Source organism: Hyla sarda, chromosome 9 (assembly GCF_029499605.1).
Source record: "Hyla sarda isolate aHylSar1 chromosome 9, aHylSar1.hap1, whole genome shotgun sequence".
Classification (NCBI taxonomy): Eukaryota; Metazoa; Chordata; class Amphibia; order Anura; family Hylidae; genus Hyla; species Hyla sarda.
In genome coordinates this window covers 64,021,078-64,047,999 of record NC_079197.1, presented here as the reverse complement: position 1 = coordinate 64,047,999, position 26,922 = coordinate 64,021,078, and the positions used below count along the sequence as shown (strand labels likewise).

Here is a 26,922-nt window from a genome sequence, read left to right as displayed (position 1 = left end):
AGTACGACAAAATCAAACCTATATAAGTAGGGTATCATTTTAATCGTATGGGCCTATAGAATAAAGATAAGGTGTCATTTTTACCGAAAAATGTACTACATAGAAACGGAAGCCCCCAAAAGTTACAAAACAGCGGGGGGTTTTTTCAATTTTGTCTCGCAATGATTTTTTTTTTCCATTTCGCCGTAGATTTTTGGGCAAAATGACTGACGTCATTACAAAGTAGAATTGGTGGCGCAAAAAATAAGCCATCATATGGATTTTTAGGTGCAAAAAGGAGGAAAAACGAAAATGCAAAAACGGAAAAACCCTCGGTCCTTAACCCCTTAAGGACACAGCCCATTTTCACCTCTAGGACGCAGCCCTTTTTTGCACATCTGACCACTGTCACTTTAAACATTAATAACTCTGGGATGCTTTTACTTATCAATCTGATTCCGAGATTGTTTTTTCGTGACATATTCTACTTTAACATAGTGGTAAATTTTTGTGGTAACTTGCATCCTTTCTTGGTGAAAAATCCCAAAATTTGATGAAAAAATTGAAAATTTTGCATTTTTCTAACTTTGAAGCTCTCTGCTTGTAAGGAAAATGGATATTCCAAATATTTTTTTTTTGGATTCACATATACAATATGTCTACTTTATATTTTCATCATAAAATTGACGAGTTTTTACTTTTGGAAGACACCAGAGGGCTTCAAAGTTCAGCAGCAATTTTACAATTTTTCACAAAATTTTCAAACTCGCTATTTTTCATGGACCAGTTCAGGTTTGAAGTGGATTTGAAGGGTCTTCATATTAGAAATACCCCATAAATGACCCCATTACAAAAACTGCACCCCCCAAAGTATTCAAAATGACATTCAGTAAGTGTTTTAACCCTTTAGGTGTTTCACAGGAAAAGCAGCAAAGTGAAGGAGAAAATTCTAAATCTTCATTTTTTACACTTGCATGTTCTTGTAGACCCAATTTTTGAATTTTTACAAGGGGTAAAAGGATAAAATTTATATTTATATTTGTAGCCCAATTTCTCTCGAGTAAGCACATACCTCATATGTCTATGTAAATTGTTCGGCGGGCGCAGTAGAGGGCTCAGAAGCGAAGGAGCGACAAGGGGATTTTGGAGAGTACGTTTTTCTGAAATGGTTTTTTGGGGGCATGTTGCATTTAGGAAGCCCCTATGGTGCCAAAACAGCAAAAAAAAAAAAAACATGGCATACTATTTTGGAAACTAGACCCCTTGAGGAACATAACAAGGAATTAAGTGAGCCTTAATACCCCACAGGTGTTTCATGACTTTTGCATATGTAAAAAAAAAAAAAAAATTTCACTAAAATGTGTGTTTCCCCCCAAATTTCACATTTTTGCAAGGGTTAATAGCAGAAAATACCCCTCAAAATTTGTAACCCCATCTCTTCTGAGTATGGCGGTACCCCATAAGTTGACCTGAAGTGCATTACGGGCGAACTACAATGCTCAGAAGAGAAGGAGTCATATTTGGCTTTTTGAGAGCAAATTTTGCTCTGGGGGCATGTCGCATTTAGGAAGCCCCTATGGTGCCAGGACAGCAAAAAAAAACGACATGGCCTACCATTTTGGAAACAAGACCCCTCGGGGAACGTAACAAGGGGTTAAGTGAATCTTAATACCCCACAGGTGTTTCACGACTTTTGCATATGTAAAAAAAAAAAAATTATTTTTTAGCAAAAATGCTTGGTTTAGCAAAAATTTAACATTTTTAAAAAAGGTAATAGCAGAAAATACCCCCAAAATTTGAAGCCCAATTTCTCCCGATTCAGAAAACACCCAATATGGGGATGAAAAGTGCTCTGCTGGCGCACTACAGGTCTCAGAAGAGAAGGAGTCACATTTGGCTTTTTGGAAGCAAATTTTGCTCTGGGGGCATGCCGCATTTAGGAAGCACCTATGGTGCCAGGACAGAAAAAAAAAACCCACATGGCATACCATTTTGGAAACTAGACCCCTTGGGGAACGTAACAAGGGGTAATGTGAACCTTAATACCCCACAGGTGTTTCACGACTTTTGCATATGTAAAAAAAAAAATATTTTTTTTTACACTAAAATGCTTGTTTTCCCCCAAATTTTACATTTTTACAAGGGATAATAGCAGAAAATACCCCCCCAAAATTTGTAACCCCATCTCTTCTGAGTATGGAAATACCCAATAAGTGGACGTGAAGTGCACTGGGGGCGAACTACAATGCTCAGAAGAGAAGGAGCATCATTGAGCTTTTGGAGAGAGAATTTGGCCATGTGCATTTCCAAAGCCCCCCCGTGGTGCCAGAACAGTGGACCCCCCCACATGTGACCCCATTTTTAAAACTACACCCCTCACGGAAGGTAATAAGGTGTGCAGGGAGAATTTACACCCCACTGGCATTTGACGGATCTTTGGAACAGTGGGCTGTGCAAATTAAAAATGTTATTTTTCATTTTCACAGACCCCTGTTTCAAAGATCTGTCAGACACCTGTGGGGTGTAAATGCTCACTGTACCCCTTGTTACATTCCGTGAGGGGTGTAGTTTCCAAAATGGGGTCACATGTGGGTATTTACTGTTTTGCACTTATGTCAGAACCGCTGTAAAAATCAGCCACACCTGTGCAAATCACCAATTTAGACCTCAAATTTACATGGTGCACTCTCCCTTCTGAGCCTTGTTGTGCGCCCCCAGAACACTTTGCGCCCACATATGGGGTATCTCCGTCCTCAGGAGAAATTGCGTTACAAATTTTGGAGGCGTTTTTTCTTTTACCGCTTGTGAAATTTTAAAGTATGGGGCAACACCAGTATGTTAGTGTACAAAAATGTTTTTTTTTTTTACACTAACATGCTGGTGTAGACCCCAACTTTACCTTTTCATAAGGGGTAAAAGGAGAAAAAGCCCCCCCAAAATTTGTAATGCAATTTCTCCCGAGTACGGCGATACCCCATATGTGGCCCTAAACTGTTGCCTTGAAATACGACAGGGCTCCAAAGTGAGAGCGCCATGTGCATTTGAGGCCTAAATTAGGGATTTGCATAGGGGTGGACATAGGGGTATTCTACACCAGTGATTCTCAAACAGGGTGCCTCCAGCTGTTGCTAAACTCCCAGCATGCTTGGACAGTCAATGGCTGTCCGGAAATGCTGGGAGTTTTTGTTTTGCAACAGCTGGAGGCTCCGTTTTGGAAACACTGCTGTAGGATACGTTTTTCATTTTTATTGGGGGGGAAGGGGTGGTGGGGGGGGGGGGCAGTGTACGTGTGTATATGTAGTGTTTTACTCTTTATTTTATGTTAGTGTAGTGTTTTTAGGTTACATTCACACTGACGGCGGATTACACTGAGTCTCCCGCTAGGAGTTTGAGCTGCGGCTGCTGCAGCTCAAACTTGAAGCAGGGAACTCGCTGTAATCCGCCGCCAGTGTGAATGTAACCAGTACATTCACATGGGGGGGGGGGGCAAAACTACAACTCACAGCATGCACTGACAGAACGTGCATGCTGGGAGTTGTAGTTTTGCTACAGCTGGAGGCACACTGGTTGAAAAATACTGAGTTAGGTAATAGAACCTATTACCTAACTCGGTATTTCCCAACCAGTGTGCCTCCAGCTGTTGCAGAACTACAACTCTCAGCATGTACTGATTGCCAAAGGGAATGCTGGGAGATGTAGTTATGCAACAGCTGGAGGCACGCAAGTACAACTCCCAGCATGCCGAGACAGCTATTTGCTGTTCCTGAATGCTGGGAGTTGTAGTTTTGCAAGATTTAGAGGGGTTCAGGCTAGAGATCACTGACAGTGGTCTCTAAACTGTGGCCCTCCAGATGTTGCAAAACTACAAATCTCAGCATGCTAAGACAGCAAACTGCTGTCTGGGCATGCTGGGAGTTGTAGTTTTGTAACATCTGGAGGGCTACAGTTTAGAGACCACTCTCAGTGATCTCCAGCCTGAACCCCTCTAAATCTTGCAAAACTACAACTCCCAGCATGCCAACACAGCAAACAGCTGTCAAGGCATGGTGGGAGTTGTAGTTTTGCAACATCTGGAGGGCGACAGTTTAGAGACCACTCTCTAAACGGTCGCCCTGCAGATGTTGCTAGGCAACAGACTCTGGACACGCGGCGTCATACTTACCTCCACCGCCGCCGTGATCACAGCCGCCGCCGGGTAAGTGATCGCCGCTGCCGCCGCTACTACACGGTTCCCCCCGCTGTGCCCGGACACCGATGGGTGGGCATAGCGGGGGGAACCGAACTTTAACCCCCCCGCCCCCAGTCTGCTATTGGTCGGCCGCTCCGCCGATCAATAGCAGGGATAGGAGGGGTGGTAACCCTGCCACCTCACTCCTATCTCTTCAAGGGGGATCGAGGGTGTCTTGGACACCCTCGATCCCCCTTATTTTGTCGCGGAGCCGCCGTTGATGGGCAGGGGGAGAGCGCTCCCCCTGCAAACACCATAGATGCAGTTATCAGAACTGATCAGGGCATCTATGGGGTTAATGCTGCCGGGACCGGCGCGATCGCGGCCCTGGCAGCTGCGGTGGGACTCCGGCTGTGATTGACAGCTGAGTCCCACCCGCGATCTCCTGCGCTGCCCGCGGCAGAGCAGAAGATCGCTTGGACGTATGCATACGTCCATTTGCGCGAACGTGTAATTCGCCTGGACGTATGCATACGTCCAATAGCGGGAAGGGGTTAAGGTGAAAAAGGGCTCCGTCCTTAAGGGGTTAAGGTGAATAAATGTAAAGTTATACATTTGGACTATAAAAACGAAAATGCACAATTATGTGCTAAATAATAAAACATTAAGGCCACACTTACTGATTACCGATACAAGGGTAGGTTAGACACCTATTTCCAACAGGATATGCACAATGCTATAGGAGGGAGGTGGCACAGGTGCAAAATACTAATAAACAACCTACTATTCATGAGGGAGGCAGCTGCGTGAAAAAGGCTCTCTAGCCGAAATGTTCAATACATTTTTAAGCCTGAAATTAGACCTGACCTTGTGACCGGTACTGTATCTTGTGTTTAGAGGACTTGTTGGTTAATTCAAGCCCTGGCAGGCTGGTGGATACTTTGCACAGCACTAGAGGTAATCATGTGCTGAATCTCCTCTTGGGATTGTTTTGTATTATAGTTGCACACAGATAAGACATACACAGGGTTCCAGTTACATGATAGCGTGTAGTGCACCATGCTGGTTATCAAACTCTTAGCGACGCCCATACTATTCGATCAAGCAGACTGCCCATCATCCCATATGTGCACCTCACAAAGCACTGGCCACTCAGGCTCGCCCAGTATCACAAGGCCAGACCACATCAGGTAAGCTATACACTACATAAGATAAATAGGAGGTATTGATATTTTGCCCAAAAAGAGGAAAGCTTGCAACCCACATCAAGGGTCCACAGTCTCTTCTGAATCCCCACACTAACATTAGAGGGGGGGGAAAAATCTGAGAAAATGGGACAATTACTCAAAATAAAATTACACAAAAAAAAGGCCACATATTCCAATCTTGATATGCAGGTCAGCCACAATGATATATAAATAGAAGTGTATGACAAGCACATAGGTTTGCCTCTGAATAAATCACTAGTCAGACCATATATTGTGTCACCTGTATATAGGTAGGACATGGCTGAACTAGAGCGGGTGCAGAGGAGGTCAACCAAGGTAGTTAACAGTATGAGTAGATTAGAAAACCGAGACAGGTTATCGAGCTTAGGGTTATCTGGTTTAGAGAAAACATGTCTTAAGCACGATTTTATTACAATGCACAAATATATGAATGGGCAGTACAGAGATCCTTCTAGTGATCTTTTTATATCCAGGCCTGTAACTATTACAAGGGGACATCCTTTATGACTTGGGGGAAAAAACGTTTTACCATCATCACAGACAGGCATTTACTGTAAGAGTAGTGGGACTATGAAACTTTCTGCCACATTCTGCTGTGATGTCTGACTCAAACAAGATCAAGGGGGGTCTGGAAGTTATGTATAGATTTATGGGGATAGAGTGCTGATCAGGCATTTTTTCTGATTGCCATATTGGGGTTGGGAAGGAATTCTTCCTCTGTTGTGGGGCAATTGGCATCTGCCTTATAGGTTTTTTTTTGACTACCTCAGGATCAACTGTTAGGTTTTAGGTTGAACTTAATGGACTTGTGTCTTAATTTTAGCCTTATAATCTATATAACTATTATGTATCTCATGTTAATGACCATATTCCATTATCTTGGAGGATAGTACCAGTGATGATATGAAAAGATACGGACACTGACTGCTTCTGCATCTGTGCTCAAAAGACGTTTCACTTCTTTCTCCACATCTGGTGACTCAATGTACTACAAGTGCAAGCATCACAATTAATCAATATTAAAACCACAAGAAAATAAATGCACACCACAATACAATACAATCACTTCAGAAAATGAAGGCTACGCACCTTTTTTTTGGCAGTTTTCCTGAAGCGCCTCTTGCGTACATTCTTTAAAGGAAGGGTTACTAAAAGAAGGAATAAACTCATGAACTGGAATAGTAAAATGAGGCTCGGTTCACATTGATCATTGAAGTGGAAGTCAATAACTTAGGTTCTTAGGTTGCCCAAGTTTCTAAAAACATGATTAATTCAAAAGGAAGAATTTAACGTTTATATGCCTATCCCAGTATAGTCAGGACTAGCAGGTAAACTTGTACACCTTCTTCTCTTACCACCACCCCCCCCCCCCCCCCCCCCCGACACACCCACACACAGAGTGCATCCCAAGCACCCACATAGCTGGCAGCGGGGGGGAGCTTTCATGCAACTAACTTCTGTACACCATCACCACTGCCTGGGCTGACAAAAACCTAGCATGAAATTCTTAGTCACCATGGCCAACCTGTTGCTTAGGATTTGTTGAACCCTGGGCTACATTAGGAGAAGTATCATGCTGAAAAACGTATCCCTATCCAAAGGATAGGGGATAAGATTCAGATCGCAGGGGGTCTGACCGCTGGGACAACCTCTAGATTTACGGTATATCCTGCATGGGGCCCCAGCCCTCCCTGTTGAAACAGTGGCTGGAACGCCCCCTCCGTATAGCTCTAAGTTTTTCAGCTTGATATATCTCCTTCAAGGACATCAGCAACCCCCCCCCACCCCACCCCAGCTGCAGAATCTTTTTTATAACTATTGTGCAGCCCACAGCATGACTGTACGCTGTCTAAATGTGAAGCTTTAAAAATTTGTGCTCTAAATACCTTTTCCAAGCACCCATTTTCCCAGGAACCAGCAAATAACACACTGTGTGCCAGAGCCTCTTGCTGGTCTCCTAGGTAACAGTTCCAGTGCGAGACCAAGAGCCATAGAATGTTATGGCTATGGGTCTAGCGCTTTTATAGTTACCTAGCAGACCAGTAAAAAAACGAAGACAAAATAAGTTACCCTATAAACTCAATGGGCCTGCTATCAGCATGTCTTATTAACAAGTTGCCAATGTACTCATCTGTCATACTGGTAAAATGCTACCCCTGTTTCCCTGAAAGTAAGCCATAGCAGGATTATCAGGATTACCCCGAAAATAAGACCTAGGCCAGGGGTAATCAACTGGCAGGCCGCGGTCCAGATCCGGACCGTGGCCGCCAGTAATGCCCGCAGACTTCCCAAACCCATACCCCCCCCCCTCCCCTTGGCTGATCCCACGGCAAGTTACCATAATTGAGCCACCGCCGAGAGCTGCAGCTTCCATACAGTACAAGTTGCGGACGCTACCGTATGAAGGTAGGGAAGTGCTGGTCTCCAATGGGGATGAAATGTGTACCGTAGTTTATTATGGCAGAGGAGTGGGGGGGCACTGTAGCAGTGTGGAGGATGGGGGGGCTGTAGGAGTGTGGAGGATGGGGGGGCTGCAGGAGTGTGGAGGATGGGGGGGGGGGGGTGCTGTATCCTCCACACTGCTACAGCCCCCCATTCTCCACACTGCTACAGCCCCCCCATCCTCCACACTGCTACAGCCCCTCCATGTTGTTCAAGGTACATACCGTAAATAAATAAGCCCTACCCTGAAAATAAGCCCTAGTGTGTTTTTTGTGACTAAAATTTATATAAGACCCTGTCTTATTTTCGGAGAAACACAGTATGTAAACCAACCCTAAAGGAAATATGTTTGAATAAAATATCTACTGCTACAACAACCATTAGTGAATACCTTATTAATCTTCCTTAACTAATACAGAACAAGAAGTCTTACTTCCATGATTCCAAATAAATTTCTTTTCTCTGTCCCTGTCCTTCTTTTTGCTGGTCTTTGGGTCGCTTACTCCAGTTGGTTCCTCTAAAGGTGGGTAAAGGTCACCATCAAGTGTACAAACTAACATCTATAATAATTAAAAAAAATATTAAGAAGTAGAAAATCATAATACTGATATATTAAAATCAAACTGGATTAAGGAAAGTAAAAAAATACCTGGCAGATGTCAGCAGTCTTGTAAAAAGTCTTCTTGTCTATGGTTTTTAAACACTCTAGGATACATGGAACATCAACAAGCTTGGCAGCAAGTGGAACCCTATCAACACGCACAATCCCATGACGGCCATCCGCTGTAAAAAGTGACAAACATTTATACCCATTTACTTCTCATACTTTCATACATAACAACCACACACTTTTTATAGCCATTTTCTGGTTCTGCTGGTTACATTTGCAGTAAAGTTTTTGGACTGAAAGCTTTATTTTACTGCTATTTTTATATGCAAAGGCCCTGATTTATCAAAACTTGTGAGAGAAAAACTAAAGAGATTTTGCCCACAGCAACCAATCACAGCTCAGCTTTCATATCTTAAGTTTCGGTAAAGTGAAAGCTAAGCTGTGATTGGTTACGGTCGGAAAAATCTCTACAGTTTACCTTTCACACATTTTATAAAAATATTATTTTATTATAAATTATTGAGCTTTTAAAATTAGTTATTAAAACAGAAATTCTTTTTTTTAATGATACAAGGAAACCCTAAAAAAACAAAATTGTATTAAGTTTTTATTATAACAAGGAAATCAGACATTTTTAAAATAATAACTGAGTGCAGCTCACTGTGGTCACTAGACCACAGACCACATCACTAGATGGGACAGAGATTAGTGCTGGGCGGTATGATCAAAAATGGATATTACAGTATTTTTCAAAATTATGGCAGTTTCATGGTATTTAACAGTATTTTTTCCCCGCTAACATAAGAATGTACATACATTAGAGTGCAATGCTCCGTACAAACTCCCCATGTATAGCGGTGTGTGTAGTACATTCCTATACATGGGGGGGGGGGGATGTATGTGCAGAGCATTGCACTCTAGTGTATGTACAGATGTGAATAGCAGTGACTGCAGACTCAGAGGCCCTAAATCACTGACCGATGCAATGCTCTGCACATACCTGCCCTACGGGGATGTATGAAGCAAATTTTTTTACATGTACACAATCGACCGTGCAATTTAATTAACATTATTTTTTAATAGTTCAGACATTAACCTTTAACACACGTGGCGATACCACATGCTTTAGCTTTTTTTTTTTTTTTTTTTTAAACATTATTTTGTAAAAAAAAAAAAAAAATGGGAAAGGGGGGATTCAAGCTTTTATTAGGGATGGGGTAAATGGGAAGGAGTTAAAAAAAAATGTTACACTTTTTTTACTTTTTGTTATAGCTCCCATATGGTATGTGCAGACGACTGAAGAGCATTGCACCCTAGGGGGGTCTGTACAAGGCCCTACGGTGCAATGCTCTGCAGTCTACACATACCCCCATGTGGATAGCAGTGTGTGTATGTGTGTACATTCCTATACATGTGGGGGTATGTGCAGAGCATTACACCCTTGTCTGAAGTACAGACTAGGGTGCAATGATCTGCAAATACTCCCACCTGTATAGGAATTTACACACTGCTATACACATTGGAGGGTATGCGCAGACTGCAGAGCATTGCACCCTAAGGTCTGTAGAAGACACTAGGGTGCAATGCTCTGTCTGCAGTCTTCTCTGCACATACCCCCCCATGTGTATAGCAGTGCAGAGCAGACTGCAGACACAGATAGGAGGATCGCGGACCGCCGGGGCCACAGCCAGTGTGTGCTCTAGAAGATTTTACATTTTTACCTTGTGAAAGGGGCCAGCAGGGGGTCGGCGACTGATGATTGCAATCCAGGGCAGGTGGAGCAGGGAAATGAATGGCAGTGTGAGTTGGAAATTTGACCGGCACTACAGCGGCGGCGGGAGGAGACAAGAGGAGCAGCAGGCCCACCCTGGTGAGCGATTAGTAAATGTATTCGGAGGGTGGGGCTGCCACTGAGTCTACTGCTGCCGCCAAGTCTGAGGCTGCTGACCAACCGCCCGCAGCAGCAGCAGTCACCTCCTGACCGGTATTGCGGTATATGAAAAATTCAGATCACGAAAAAAAAAAAACGGTATTCGGTATGAAACGATATACCGCCCAGCACTAAAAGAGATCCTGCCCGAGTTGGGCTGTCCCCTGATGATGCATTACTGCCAGGTTGTTCTTTCAGTGCAGAAATGGATCCAAGCCTTTACTTTACTTTCCTCAATCAAGTCAAAGCCTTATCAAGATCAGTTTCCTAGTCACGTCTACCATAATTATTGCATATATCACAAATTTTTTCTAACATTGAAAATCTCGCTAGAAAAGATACTTTCTATGCGTAATTTTTATAAAGCTTGTTAATATTTTAACACTTTTTCCCCATTTCTTATCCTTTTTATTTTATTCTATTTGCATCTCATGGCATCTATTAGAACTAATCCTCAATTTACTCAGCACATTGTTAAATTTACAGCCAGTATTTATCAGTATAGGTATGCATGTATAGGTATCCACTAAACAAATTTTAGTGTACATTTCAGAATATACCCTTTAGTTCTAAGCCCAAATATAACATCAAAATGAAGTCAATAAATAACTATATAAAATAACTGAAGAAAGGATTGGGGGGGTTGTATTAATTATGATAAATAAATCCTAATCCTTGTCATTCTGGTAACATTATATGGGACTTGGACCTATATTGATTGTTATTACTAAGAAGTTCCTATGAGTTGCTTATGAGCACAGTATGTTGCCTTTTTTTTCTCCTGCTGTTCTATTATTTCTTTTAATGATTATTATTCTGTAGACATTTTTGCCATATTCTGTAGACATTTTTGCCATAAAAAAAATAAAAAAAAATAAAAATATATATATATATATTTTTTTTAAATATATATACAGTCTCTGCCAGGGACTCCATTCTGCACGTATTTATTTTTCAGTGGCTTGTTAAGTGTTCAAATAAAAGCACCTATATTATAAGAAATTATACATATTGCTGCATTATACATTGATTGTTTGAACACATATTTCCCCTTTTGGAGTTGTTACTATCAATATTACTGCCACAAAAATACTTTTTCCTTATTTCTTTCTTGAATAGACATTTTTTAGTATTCTAGATTTGGGGTTGATACTAGAAGATACGTAAAAACAAGAAAAAAACTTTTTCTGGGAGCGGTCTCCAATGATCTCACTGAAACACTTTGTTGGAAAAGCAAAAAATTATAGTTTCCACTTTCACTCTGTCAGTGGTTCATTCAAACCACTCAATCTCCAAACTTCACATATATCTCCAAAGTGAACTCCCTTGTCCTCCGCTTCAATCCATTCCGACCGGTGTGAACACCATCCGATATGCAATATAAAATATAAAAAAATAAAAATTAATTGGAGAGCGGAGGATATTCACACACAACAGGCACCTTTTGTACTGCAAAATCCAAGCACTTACTTTACTGAGGTGGGTACATACGTCCCTTAGCCCCCTCAATTCTGGCCAGCTTCCAACCGAACCACCTCGCAATCTCCCTCGCTCTCACTTCAAGTAAAGGGTGTTCCTTCTCATCATCCACGTATGCTCAAGAATGTAGTAGACTTACACATGCCACTTTATCAAGCAGCAAAGGCAACATTTATTCCAAATACGTATTAAAAGACATATAAAATGTATATAAAAAAATGGATCCGACGCGTTGCGGGGACTTCTCCCCTTCCTCAGGGATTTTACACCAACAATCTGTTACATTCTTTTATAATCCTCCTTCCTCCGGAAAGGACATCATACTTTCCACTTGCTCTTACCAACTCTTCAATACTGATCTCCTATGGACATTCTTTAACTTCATTAAAACCATACAGGGCCAGTGTATTAAGTTTAAAAATATAGAAACTGTCCCCTACACAGGTTTGTAAACCTGCATTGACCTTGTCCTATCTGCTCCACCGGTATTACCCGGAGCAGATCGGGATCCGCATTATGGTGGGTAGCAAAGTGCCGTGAGACTCTATGCTTAGGGTATCTACGCCTGATATTAAATCTATGTGAGTTTATGCATTTTCGGAGCATTAGTGAAGTTCTCACTACATACTGAATGCCACAAGGGCATTCTAGCACGTAGATCACGTAATCCAGGGGTCCTCAAACTACCTCCCACAGGCCACATGCGGCTCGTCGGGGACATTTATCCGGCCCGCCGGGTGTTTTTGCCGCCGCCGCTGACTAAGGACATCCCTGTGTCCCAAAAGATGTTTTCGAGACACAGGGATGCCCCTGTTAATTCTCTGCAGCCCCACGTTTACTTTAAAAATGCAAGGACCGTCGGGAGGTAGCACACGCAGGACTATACTGCCAACATAATGTGGGGGGGAACTATACTACCAACCTAATGTGGGGGGGGGGGGCTATACTGCTAACCTAATGTGGGGGGGAACTATTCTGCACCTAACATGGGGGGGAACTATACTGCACCTAACGTGGGGAGAACTATACTGCACCTAATGTGGGGGGGGCTATACTGCACCTAATGTGGGGGGGGCTATACTGCACCTAATGTGGGGGGGGGGGCTATACTGCACCTAATGTGGGGGGGGAACTATACTGAACCTAATGTGTGGGAACTATACTGCCAGCCTAATGTGGGGGAACTACAACCTAATTTGGGCGGAACTATACTGCCAACTTAATGTGGGGGGAACTATACTACCAACCTAATGTGGGGGAACTACAACCTAATGTGGGGAGAACTATACTGCCAACCTAATGTGGGGGGAACTGTGCTGCATACTTAAAAGGGGTAGTCCACTAATAAGATATAGAAGTGTGCATAGGAATTTGTTCATAGTCTTTTTTTTTGTTTGAGGACCCCTCAATCTAAATGCATCTTAATGTCTATTATTTCTCCCGTGGACAAGCTAATAATGCACTTTTTGCCATTTTCTATATGTGAACATGTACCACATTTTTTTTTTATTGGATTTAAATGTACCATTTTGTTGTTTGTACTTTTTTTCTTTACTCAAATTTTTATTTAAACACTGATAGGAGGGGCAATGGCTTGTGCCACAGCTCTGGCTAGTCTATATATAAATTTAGGTTTAAAATCATTATCTTTAAAACTTTCTTTTAAAAAGGGATCGTGTTGTAAGATCACCCAATTTTTTCTAATAATACCTTCAACTTTTTTTTGTATCACTTGAGAAACGAGATGTGAAAGCAGTACTTAAATAATTATTATTATTTTTATCCTTTCTCCTATTTTTCACCTTATTTGGAGGATTTTGATCTTTTATATTTCGTTCAATTTTATCTCCTGCCTCTGCTTCTTTTCTTGTACCTTTTATTTCCACTTTTGGGTTTCCCATGTCCAAAAATCTTTTTTCTATTATTTTTGCTTGTTCTTCATAACATAAAAAAATAAATAAAAGTTTTTACAAATGAAAAATCTGAATCTCAGCAAGATCAGAAAGCTGTAGAAATTTGGAATGGGGATCCTGATAAAATTTCAGAGACCCTTCTGAATGATCCCATTCCTTCAGGTTTAATGAATAGGTCAAGGTTCAATCCTACTCATAGTAGAGCAAATTACATTGACATGTTCTATGATATGGTACTATGTGATTTAAAGAAATTGGACACAGAAAATGGGGGGAGGGGGGAGGAAAGCATAGGGAGGGAAATAAGAATATGTCCGAGAACGAAAAAATAACATTAAGAAGGTTTAAAGAGAATAAAGACTGAGTTATAAAGTTATAAAAAAAGACTGATAAAGAGGGGGGGATTGTTGCATTATCTAGAAATTATTACATAGAAGAATCTTTGCGGATCATTGAGGATACAAAATACTATAGAAAATTGGAAGGAGACTATGGAAGTGTTTAAGAAGAAATTGGAGGGTGTGGTGAAAGAAGGTTATGAAAAGGGAGCTATAGAAAAAAGGGAAAGATTATTTGTTAATAGCAAAAACCCATCAACCCCTTACTTTTAATTTTTTGCCAAAATTACAAAAGAACCCCCTATGCCCACCAGGAAGGCCTATTGTGGCAGGGGTTGATTCCCTGATGAGTAGGCTAGGGGAATATGTGGATTGCATATTACAAAATTATGTTATGGCTTTATTTAAGAGACTCTGGCCAGCTATTGCAATTATTAGATGGGAGTGAATGGAATGACAATTTATGGTTTATAACTATGGACATAGTTTCATTATACTCTAACATTCTGCAGGAAAAGGGGGTTAGGGTGATTGAGGAATTGTTACTTACAGATATTTTAATGCCAGACAGCCATAAAAAATGTTATTGTGCAAAGTTTGAATTTTATTTTAAGTCATAACTATTTTGTATTTGACAATAAATATTTTATTCAGCACCATGGGACCGCTATGGGCGCAAAAGGAGTACCTTTTTTTTTTTTTTGCAAATTTGTACATGGGGGCAGTAGTGAAATTGTGCATTGAGGACAGTCCCTATCAGTCCCACATAAAATTTTATAGAAGGTTCATAGACTAATTGTTTATTATTTGGGAGGGTAGTAAAATTGCTTTTTATGAATTTTTAATGGAATTGAACAGTAATGAATGGGGTTTACAATTTAAAGAGCATATTAGTAAAGAAGTTATCACCTTTTTAGACTTGGAAATTTATATTAAAGAGAATAGAGCACATACTAAAACTTTTTTTAAATACACTGATGCGAATGGGTATCAACATTATAATAGTAGCCATCTGTAAATTTATATTCTGGTAAGTTGTCCAAATGGAATAAAAAGAAATTGTTCAGAAAAATTATGTTATGAAGAACAAGTAAAAATAGAAAAAAACATTTTTGGACAAAGGATACCCAAAAGCAGTAATAAAAAGGAGCAAGAAAAAAAAAAAAAGCAGATGCAGTAAATAGAATCAAACAAACAAAAACAAAAATCAAAATCCTGAAAATAAGGCGAAAAATAAAAGAATAAAAATAATAATGATTTTAGTACTGTTTTCACGTCTCGTTTCTCGAGTGATGCAAAAAAAAGTTGAAGGTATTATTAGCCCCTTAAGGACACGTGCGGTAAAAGTACGGCGCTGCTAAGAAGTGCTTAGCGCACAGCGCCGTACACTTACGGCGCAGCTTTCCTGGATCACCGCGTCTCTGGACGCGGTGATCGGAATTGGATGACTGCTGGTATCTATCAGCAGCCATCCTGGCATATAGCCCAGCAAATCGCCGGTTAATTCAGACCGACGATTTGCCGCTATTCCGGGTCAATCGGGTCTCAGGTGACCTGGTAAAAAAAAGGGTGAAAGGGGCTATCCGAGACAGCCCAATTCACCCTTACCCAGCAGGAGTGAGGTGGCACGGGTGCCACCTCACGATCACGTGATTGATCGGTCCGACCAATCACGGACCTGCTGGGGACGACGATCGGAGCGGAGATCGGTGCCGGCGGGGGGTCTCCTACCTTGCCCTGGTCCGGAGGGGGTCCCCTCGTGTGCGGTGGTGGCGACAGGAGCAGCAGGATTGGTCCCGGCGGCAGGATACAGCGGTGGCGGTCCCGACGTAAGGATACGGCAGGAGGTGAGGCCTGTTCACCTCCTACTGTTGCTTAGCAACAACTTGCAACATGCAAAGCCAAAGGGCATGCTGGGAGTTTTAGTTTTGCAACAGCTGGAGTTCCAACTACAACTCCCAGCATGCCCTTTGGTAGTCTTTGCATGCTGGAGGTTGTAGTTATGCAAGAGCTGGAGGCACATTTTTTCTATGTAAAAGTGTGCATTCAGCTGTTGCATAACTACAACTCTCAACATGCCCTTCGACTGTCAATGCATGCTGATTGTTGCAGTTTTGCAACAGCTGGAGACACACTGGTTATGAAACAGAGTTTCTTACCTAACTCAGTGTTTCGCAACCAGTGTGCCTCCAGCTGTTGCAAAAATACAAATCCCAGCATGCACTGAGATACTGTACATGCTGGGAGTTGTAGTTTTGCAACAGCTGGAGGCACACTAGTTGCGAGTTAAGTAACACAGAGTTAAGTAACACACACTCAGTGCTTCACAACCAATGTACCTCCAGCTGTTGCATAACTACAACTCCCAGCATGTATGGTCTGTCAGTGCATGCTGGGAGTTGTAGTTTTGCAACAGCTGGAGGTTTGCCAGGGTACATTCACACGGGTGGGTTTACAGCAAGTTTTCTGCTGCAAGTTTGAGATGTGGCAAATTTTCAGCCGCAGCTCAAACTCACTGTAAACCCAACCGTGTGAATGTATCCTAAAAACACTACACTACACCAATACAAAATAAAAACTAAAACACTACATATACATATACCCCTACACAGTCCCCCCCCCCCAATAAAAAAAACGTCTTGTACGGCACTGTTTCCAAAACAGAGCCTCCAGCTGTTGAAAAACAACAACTCCCAGCATTGCCGGACAGCCACCGACTGTCCAGGCATGCTGGGAGTTTTGCAACAGCTGGAGACACCCTGTTTGGGAAACACTTCCGTGGGGTATTTTTGTGGCGGATTCAAGTCCCCAATTTAGGCCTCACATGCGCAAGGCGCTCTCGCTTTGGAGCCCTGTCTTATTTCAAGGAAACAGTTTTGGGCCACAAATGGGGTATCTCCGTACTTGGGAGAAATTGCTTTACAAATTTTGGGGAGCTTTTTCTCCTTTTACCCCTTATGAAAAGGTAAAGTTGGGTTCTACACCATCAAATAAATTTTTACACTAACATGCTGGTGTTGCCCCATACTTTTAATTTTCTCAAGCGGTAAAAGGAAAAAAAAAAAAAAACACCGAAAAATTGTAACGCAATTTCTCTTGAACACGGAAATACCCCATATGTAGGCGTAAAATGTTCTGCAGACGCACAACAAGGCTCAGGAGTGAGAGTGCACTATGCACATTTGAGGTCTTAAAAGGGGTGGCTGATTTTACAGCAGTTCTGACATAAATGCAAAACAATAAATACCCAGATGTGACCCCATATGTAAATTGCTCTGCTGGCGCACTACAATGCTTAGAAAAGAAGGAGCGCCATTGGGATTTTGGAGAGAGAATGCGTCCGAAATTGAAGGCCAAGTGCGTTTACAAAGCCCCCATAGTGCCAGAACAATGGACCGCCCCCACATGTGACCTCATTTTGGAAACTACACCCCTCACGTAATGTAATTAGGGGTACAGTGAGCATTTACATCCCACAGGTGTCTGACAGATTTTTGGAAAGTGGTCCTCGAAAATGAAAAATTTTATTTTTCATTTGCACAGCCCACTGTTCCAAAGATCTGTCAAACGCCAGGGGGGTGTAAAGGTTCACTGCACCCCTTATTAAATTCTGTGAGGGGTGTAGTTTCCAAAATGGGGTCACATGTGGAGGGGGTTCACTGTTCTGGCAACACAGGGGGCTTTGTAAACGCACATGGCCCCCGACTTCTATTCCAACCAAATTCTCTCACCAAACTTTCAATGGCGCTCCTCTTCTGAGCATTGTAGTTCGCCCGCAGAGCAATTTACATCCACATATGGGGATACACATTTTGAAATGGAGTTACACATTGTGGGAAGCTTTTTCTCCAATTACCCATTGTGAAAATGAAAAATGTGGGGTAACATCGGCATTTTAGTGAAAAAAATCTAATTTTTAATTTTCCTGTCCAACTTTAGCAGAAATTTGTCAAACACCTGTGTGGTGTTAAGGCTCACTGGACCCCTTGTTACATTCCTTGAGGGGTGTAGTTTCCAAAATAGTTTGCCATGTTGGGGTGTTTTTGCTTTTCTGGCACCATAGGGACTTCCTAAATGTGACATGCCCCCCAAAAACCATTTCAGAAAAACTTCCTCTCCAAAATCCCATTGTCGCTCCTTCCCTTCTGAGCCTTGTAGTGCACCCACAGAGCACTTGACATCCACCTATGAGATTTCCTTATTCGAGAGAAATTGGGTTACAAATTTTGGGGGGCTTTTTCTCATTTCACCCCTTGTAAAATATCAAAAACTGGGTTTACAAGAACATGAGAGTGTAATAAAATGAAGATTTTGAATTGCTGTGTCCTTAAGGTGAAAAAGGGCTCTGTCCTTAAAGGGGTACTCCGGTGGTCAACGTGTTTTTCCGTTTTTGACTTACCCTATTTGTTTTGTTTCATTTCTATTCTTGTTGTTTAGCCTAATCTATTTCCGTTCTTTGTGGTCTTCTTATCCCCCACTTTGTTTTCCTATCTTTGCTTCTATTTCCTGTTTCTTGCTGTGCTGAAAACTACAAATCCCAGCATGCCACATGCCTTGCTGGTTTGGGGCGACACTTTTTTTTTGTTCCGCCCTTTACCCATCCTACTATTTTCCCGGGTCAGCCCCCTTATACACAGCACACTAATGTAATCAGCCCTGGTTGGGATACACTGTTATACACACACAAAAGGGACTACAACTCCCAGCATGTGTCATTCAGGAGTCTTCAGTCTGTGGTATAACACCAGCATGCTGCCTCTGTAGTCTCCTGGGGGTTGTAGTTCACCACACCTCTGTAGGGCATACATCAGTGTTTCCCAACCAGGGTGCCTCCAGGTGTTGCAAAACTACAACTCCCATCATGCCATGACAGCCTTTGGGCATGCTAGGAGTTTTAGTTTTTCAACAGCTGGAGGCACACTGGTTGGGAAACACTGGTGTAACATGATGTGTAAGCTGAATAGGCTAGAACAGTGTTTCCCAACCAGTGTACCTCCAGCTGTTGCAAATTTACAACTCCCAGCATGCCCAAAGTCTGTCAGGGCATGCTGGGAGTTGTAGTTTTGCAACAGTTGGAGGCACACTGGTTTGTAAACACTAGCATACACACACACACACACACAACAGGGACTACAACTCCCAGCATGTGTCATTCAGGAGTCCCCCCTCCCCCTTCACATATAGGGGGAGATTTATCAAAACCTGTGCAGAGGAAAACTTGCCCAGTTGCCCATAGCAACCAATCAGCTTGCTGCTTTCATTTTTATGAAGGCCTGTGAAAAATGAAAGCAGCAATCTGATTGGTTGCTATAGGCAACCGGGCAAGTTTTCCTCTGCACAGGTTTTGATAAATCTCCCCCATAGAGATCATTCCCAGTATGAGATTTATTCCCCTGCAGTCCATACTTCCCCAGCCCGTGTACCTTCTCATCCTCCCCTTCAGATAACACATCTTCTCTGTGATGTCCTTCTCCTGTGCAGACCTGCGTCCTTAGAATACAGAGCAGGGGGGAGGGGAAGTGAGGAGCTGTATACTCAGCTGGATGAGATGAGGGGGCGTGGCTTAAAAAAAAAAAAGCTGTGACATCTTGTCCACAACAGACTCAGAACTGTGGACAACAGTAAAAGAAAACCCTCTGAACTACGGAACTTCCTGCCCAACAGGTAAGAAAAACACATACATGCTGCCAAAACATATAACACATGTATATTGCAAAAAAACAAAACTTACAAAGAAGATGCCATATAGTCAAAAAAAATTAATTGACGGCCCCGAACAGCCAGACCCAGCAGGATTACCGGCCGACCAATCAGGGCGCCTGCTGCGGGTGTCACTCCCGCAACCCGCTCCGCCCCTCTTCCGGAGGACGTGAGCGGGTGAGGGACATGCACCCCAGGTGCTGGGGACCCCGATCCCCGGCGTCAATGTTGGGATCGGGGCCCCAGGAGCAGTGGCGGCGACGAGGGACTGACCTGCGCGGCGAGGATCGTTGGAGGTGAGTGACAGCCTCCTGCTGTTGCTTAGCAACAGCTCCCAGCATGCAAAAAGGGCATGGGAGCTGTAGTTATGCAACAGCAGGAAGCAGACCACCACAACTCCCAGCATGCCCTTATGGGCATGCTGGGTCTTGTAGTTTTGCAACAGCTGGAGGCACATTCTTTCTATGGAAAAGTGTACCTTCAGCTGTTGTATAACTACAACTCCCAGCTTGCACAATCAGCTAAAGTGCATGCTGGGAGTTGTAGTGGTGCATCTGGTGGTTGCATAACTACAACTCCCAGCATGCCCGTTGGCTGTCGGTGACTGCTGAGAGTTGTAGTTTTGCAACAGCTGAAGGCACACTGAGTTAAGTGGCAAACCAGTGTGTCTCCAGCTGTTGCATAACTACAATCCCCAGCATCCCCAGCCAAAGTAGTATGCCTCCAGCTGTTGCATAACTACAACACCCAGCATGCCCTTCCGCTGTCCGTACATGCTGGGGGTTGTAGCTTTTGCAACAGCTGAATGCACACTGGTTGCAAAACACTGAGTTTGTTACCAAACTCGGTGTTTCACAACCAGTGTGCCTCCAGCTGTTGCAAAACTACAACTCCCAGCATGCACTGATAGACCGTACATGCTGGGAGTTGTAGTTTTGCAACAGCTGGATGTCCCCCCCCCCCCCCAATGTGAATGTACAGGGTACACTCACATGGGCCGAGGATTACAGTAAGTATCCGGCTGCAAGTTTGAGGTGCGGCAAAATTTCTGCCGCAGCTCAAACTGCCAGCGAGAAAAAGAAGTGGAGGGGGTCCAGCTCCTGGGTGGAGGTATCCAGTAAAACTTAACCTTTAATCGCAACTAATTAAAACATGGAAAATCGCCACAAAGTGACAAGTGACATGTCACTTAAAAACAAAAGGGGGGTGAAACACCGACGCGTTTCAAGCAGTTGCTCTTAGTCATGGCTGTGAAACTACTGTGAACCCCCGCCCGTGCGACTGTACCCTAAAAACACTACATTACACTAACACACAATAAAATAAAAAGTAAAAAACACTACGTATACACATACCCCTACACAGCCCCCCTCCCCAATAAAAATGAAAAACGTCTGGTACGCCACTGTTTCCAAAACGGAGCCTCCAGCTGTTGCAAAACAACTACTCCCAGTATTGCCAGTTAGCCGTTGACTGTCTAGGCATGCTGGGAGTTTTACAACAGCTGGAGGCACCCTGTTTGGGAATCACTGGCGTAGAATACCCCTATGTCCACCCCTATGCAAGACCCTAATTTAGGCCTCAAATGCGCATGGCGCTCTCACTTTGGAGCCCTGTCGTATTTCAAGGCAACAGTTTAGGGCCACATATGGGGTATCGCCGTACTCGGGAGAAATTGCCTAACAAATTTTGGGGGGTATTTTCTGCTATTACCCTTTTAAAAAATGTAAAATTTTTGGGAAAACAAGCATTTTAGGTAAAAAAAATATATATTTTTTTACATATGCAAAAGTCGTGAAACACCTGTAGGGTATTAAGGTTCACATTACCCCTTGTTACGTTCACCGAGGGGTCTAGTTTCCAAAATGGTATGCCATGTGTTTTTTTTTTTTTGCTGTTCTGGCACCATAGGGGTTTCCTAAATGCGGCATGCCCCCAGAGCAAAATTTGCTTTCAAAAAGCCAAATGTTACGCCTTCTCTTCTGAGACCTGTAGTGCGCCAGCAGAGCACTTTTCACCCCCATATGGGGTGTTTTCTGAATCGGGAGAAATTGGGCTTTAAATTTTGTGGGGTATTTTCCGCTATTACCCTTTTTAAAAATGTTACATTTTTGGGAAACCAAGCATTTTAGGTAAAAAATATATATATTTTTTTTACATATGCAAAAGTCGTGAATCACCTGTAGGGTATTAAGGTTCACTTTACCCCTTGTTATGTTCCCTGAGGGGTCTAGTTTCCAAAATGGTATGCCATGTGTTTTTTTTTTGCTGTCCTGGCACCATAGGGGCTTCCTAAATGCGGCATGCCCCCCAAAAACCATTTGTCGCTCCTTCCCTTCTGAGCCCTCTACTGCGCCCGCCGAACAATTAACAGACATATGAGGTATGTGCTTACTCGAGAGAAATTGGGTTTCAAATACAAGTAAAAATGTTCTCCTTTTTACCCCTTGCAAAAATTCTAAAATTGGGTCTACAAGAACATGCGAGTGTAAAAAATGAAGATTTTGAATTTTCTCCTTCACTTTGCTGCTATTCCTGTGAAACACCTAAAGGGTTAATACACTTACTGAATGTCATTTTGAATATTTTGGGGGGTGTAGTTTTTATAATGGGGTCTTTTATGGGGTATTTCTAATATGAAGACCCTTCAAATCCACTTCAAAACTGAACTGGTCCCTGAAAAATAGGGAGTTTGAAAATTTTGTGAAAAATTTCAAAATTGCTGCTGAACTTTGAAGCCCTCTGGTGTCTTCCAAAAGTAAAAACTCATAAATTTTATGATGCAAACATAAAGTAGACATATTGTATATGTGAACACCAAAAAAATATATTTTGAATATCCATTTTCCTTACAAGCAGAGAGCTTCAAAGTTAGAAAAATGCAAAATTTTCATTTTTTTCATCAAATTTTGGGATTTTTCACCAAGAAAGGATGCAAGTTACCATAAAATTTTACCACTAAGTTAAAGTAGAATATGTCACGAAAAAACAATCTCGGAATCAGAATGATAACTAAAAGCATTCCAGAGTTATTAATGTTTAAAGTGACAGTGGTCAGAATTGCAAAAAACGCTCCGGTCCTTAAGGTATAAAATGGCCTGGTCCTTAAGGGGTTAAAAGAGTTTAAAAGATAATGATTATAAACCTAAATTTATATAAGAAAAGTACAAAAACAAAAAGGTACATTTAAATGCAATCAAAAAAGGTGTGGTATATGTTCACATATAGAAAATGGCAAAAGGTGCATTATTAGTGTGTGCACGGGAGAAATAATAGACATTAAGATGCATTTAAACTGTGGGAGTGATTATGTAGGGAGAACTTTGCAAATGCTCTGAAAACACCATAAACTCACATAGATTTATTATCAGCCATAGATACCCACAGATACTTTGCTACCCACCATAATGCGGATCCCGATCTGTTAATGGCTGGCCGGAATTAAGGGGGGGGTAAGGGACGTATGTACCCCCCCCCCCCTCAGTAAAGTAAGTGTTTGGATTTTGCAGCACAAAAGGTGCCTGTTGTGTGTGAATGTCCTCCGCGCAATTTTTTTGTCTTTCTATTTTAGATTTGGGGTGGAGTCAGAGTATACTTAATTGTTTAGCAATATACTCAGTAATATTCAATATTGTCTGTATGCTGCTATAATAAGGCAAAAAAAACTATGCCTATCCAAAACTGTACTGTATTTATTGTTACATTTTGTCAATAAACTTTAAAAGTTTTTGATGTTACCTAAGCGGGTATAGTTTAATGATGGTTTATTGGTGAAGATATAACAAATGATTACATAGTCTGACATCTGTATGTAAGGAACATACTACACACCCAATAACATATAGCTAAACTACCTTCGCTATTGTTCAAAACTATATGGCTACCAAGAAGGCTGGTACTGCATATTATTTGAATAGATTTTTAATTTAACTTATTTTCATCAACTATTATAATACACACAATGGCCAAGATTTATCCAACTGTGTGAGGGACAAAATAGAGCGGTTTTCCCACAGCAACCAATCACAGCTCAGATTTCACTTTACCAGAGCTTGTTAGCTGAGCTGTGATTGGTTGCTGTGGGAAAATCCCTTTTTGTACTGGCTGTTTCAGATACCACGTGGTATCTTGAAACGGACACATAACCCTGTTAATCTCTGCATCAGAGCAGAAGGATATCAGAAAGGTCCTCCATTTTTTTTAAAAAGGATCTGGCTGACTTTTCTTTAGTGCAGGCAATATCAGTAAGGTCCATGAACATATATTTTTCCACCTGTACAAGCACCTCAGATACAGGGGGACAGACAGTTGTAGCCAGTGTGCTAAAAGGCATCTCCTCGCCCCCAGAATAAAAGGTATGAAGTAGTAAGGTCAGCCTCCTATCCCCAGAATCAATATGTAGAACAAATAGGGCAGGATCAGACAAGAGGGATAAGCGTAAATCGATCATTCAGGAGCGAACCGAGGGATGCCCAAAAACCGCGGGAAAAGGGACATGTAACTAGGCCGTGTAGCAGGTCAGTACGGTGTCCGCCACACTTAGGGCAATTCTCGATGCGATCTGGGCGATCGGGAGTGCGGGGGAACGTGAAACCATAGATGGCATGTTCACTAATCACCGCTTTGCAGACCTTCGACCACCCCTCTAAGACAGGGACCGTCAAATCCACCTTTCCCAATTTGCCCTCCCAGTACTGAAATAACGAAGAGTGGGTCCCCTCCGCCCCCCTGCACTGACAGTACAGCCTTGAAAGAGAGTGGATGCTCTCTGTCGAGGAGATAAAATGATCAAACGATGTGTGAGTGTGTTCCTTTGAGAGATCCCTGAGACGGGGTCTCAAAAAGGCCATGATTTGTTGGGTAAGGGAGGATATGTTCTGGTCCTAATGCATACATCGAAGAGACCTCCGAAAAAGAGAGGTAGTGTAAGGCAGACGGCATAGGAGGTGTTGAACAGTTCGTATACCCGCAGCCTTCCAGTGATTGTATATAGCATTTTCCCTACCCTGCTGGAATTCCGGGAGAGACCAGGGTAGGTGCATGAGAGCCCTACCCTTCTTCCACGCCACAACCTTGTCCCGTACAATGCAAGATCCCCTGAGGGAGCAAGGGATGGCCCCCAGTTTAGTGTGTAAAAGACCCAATAATGCCCATGGTTTAGCCAACTCGGATTCCAGGGCCGTGTTGGAAAAGGCCTGCCCCCCCATGGACCTAATCTATGCAATGTCTATATAAGTAAGCAAGGTTGTAGTGTTGGACATTAGGAAAGTTCACCCCCCCCCCTTGTCTCTGGGAGGCATGAGCTTGCGCAGGGAAATACGGGGTGTTTATAGGCCAAAATAAATTTAGTGAAAGCGGAGGTAAGGGTGGCTATGTCAGCACGCTTCATCAGGACCAGGATAGTTTGCAGTGGATAGAGCAGTTTGGAAAAGCTAAGCATTTTGATCAAATGGCAACGAGCTAGTAACAGTAAAGGGAGGGAGATCCACCTCTTCAGCTCTGCAACTATTTTGTGGATCAACGGAGGGAAATTAAGGGAATAGAGGGACTGCATCGTTCTACCCACCTTGATTCCCAAGTACCGGATAGAGGACCTAGTAAGGGCTATTGGCAGAGCCAGATCCGTCCCCACTAACCTGCCACCCCTCGGGGAAAGATCCAGGAGCACACTTTTACTCACGTTAACCCTACACCCCGATGCCAACCCAAAGTTTGACAAAAGGTTGAACACCACAGACACGTCTCGGGCTGGTTCAGCTAGAAAAACCAAAAGGTCATCTGCAAATAGAGCAAAAGTAATGGAGCCTCCACCCACCGACATTGCCTGCGATGGACAGCACTCTAGAAAGTGGTTCTATAGCCAGGTTGAATAACAACGGCGACAAAGGGCAACCCTGTCGCATGCCCTTTTGGGGCGTAAACGGGATGGATAGGAAGCCAGGGGTAGATATACTGGCCAGAGCAGTTGTGTAGAGCGCCTAAACGTCAGGAAAGGACCCATAAAACCCATAGTATGAAGCACTTTCCACAACCACCCCCAGCGCACATTGTCAAAAGCTTTTTCGGCATCGATCGACAATATGACGGGGGAGGGGTGGAGTGACGGACGAAGCTGGATCTCATCCAGCACCGTGATCACTCGTCTAATATTAGCCACTGCCTAAAGTCCTTTAACCCCTTAAGGACGCAGGACGTAAATGTACGTCCTGGTGAGGTGGTACTTAACGCACCAGGACGTACATTTACGTCCTAAGCATAACCGCGGGCATCGGAGCGATGCCCGTGTCATGCGCGGCTGATCCTGGCTGCTAATCGCAGCCAGGGACCCGCCGGCAATGGCCGACGCCCGCGATCTCGCGGGCGTCCGCCATTAACCCCTCAGGTGCCGGGATCAATACAGATCCCGGCATCTGCGGCGGTCGCGATTTAAATGAACGATCGGATCGCCCGCAGCGCTGCTGCGGGGATCCGATCATTCAGAACGCCGCACGGAGGTCCCCTCACCTTCCTCCGTGCGGCTCCCGGCGTCTCTTGCTCTGGTCTGTGATCGAGCAGACCAGAGCAGGAGATGACCGATAATACTGATCTGTTCTATGTCCTATACATAGAACAGATCAGTATTAGCAATCATGGTATTGCTATGAATAGTCCCCTATGGGGACTATTCAAGTGTAAAAAAAAATGTAAAAAAATGTAAAAGTAAAAGTAAAAAAAAAGTGAAAAATCCCCTCCCCCAATAAAAAAGTAAAACGTCCGTTTTTTCCTATTTTACCCCCAAAAAGCGTAAAAAACATTTTTTATAGACATATTTGGTATCGCCACGTGCGTAAATGTCCGAACTATTAAAATAAAATGTTAATGATCCCGTACGGTGAACGGCGTGAACGAAAAAAAATAAAAAAAAAGTCCCAAATTCCTACTTTTTTAATACATTTTATTAAAAAAAAATTATAAAAAATGTATTAAAAGTTTTTTATATGCAAATGTGGTATCAAAAAAAAGTACAGATCATGGCGCAAAAAATGAGCCCCCATACCGCCGCTTATACGGAAAAATAAAAAAGTTAGAGGTCATCAAAATAAAGGGATTATAAACGTACTAATTTGGTTAAAAAGTTTGTGATTTTTTTTAAGC

At 42.8% G+C, this 26,922-nt stretch overlaps 1 protein-coding gene across 4 annotated transcripts in view; it reads right to left on the bottom strand.

Annotated features, from left to right (window-relative positions):
• The window catches only part of TAF7L (TATA-box binding protein associated factor 7 like), a 224,037-nt gene that overhangs the window by 129,025 nt on the left and 68,090 nt on the right, over window positions 1-26,922 (bottom strand). For all 4 annotated transcript variants that reach the window (XM_056540862.1, XM_056540861.1, XM_056540863.1 and 1 more), the window contains 4 exons: window positions 8,468-8,601; window positions 8,252-8,378; window positions 6,466-6,524; window positions 6,292-6,364 (listed from right to left, as the gene is read on the bottom strand). In XM_056540862.1, coding sequence (XP_056396837.1) covers window positions 6,292-6,364; window positions 6,466-6,524; window positions 8,252-8,378; window positions 8,468-8,601 — 393 coding nt within the window. The remainder of the gene's footprint in view (window positions 1-6,291; window positions 6,365-6,465; window positions 6,525-8,251; window positions 8,379-8,467; window positions 8,602-26,922) is intronic.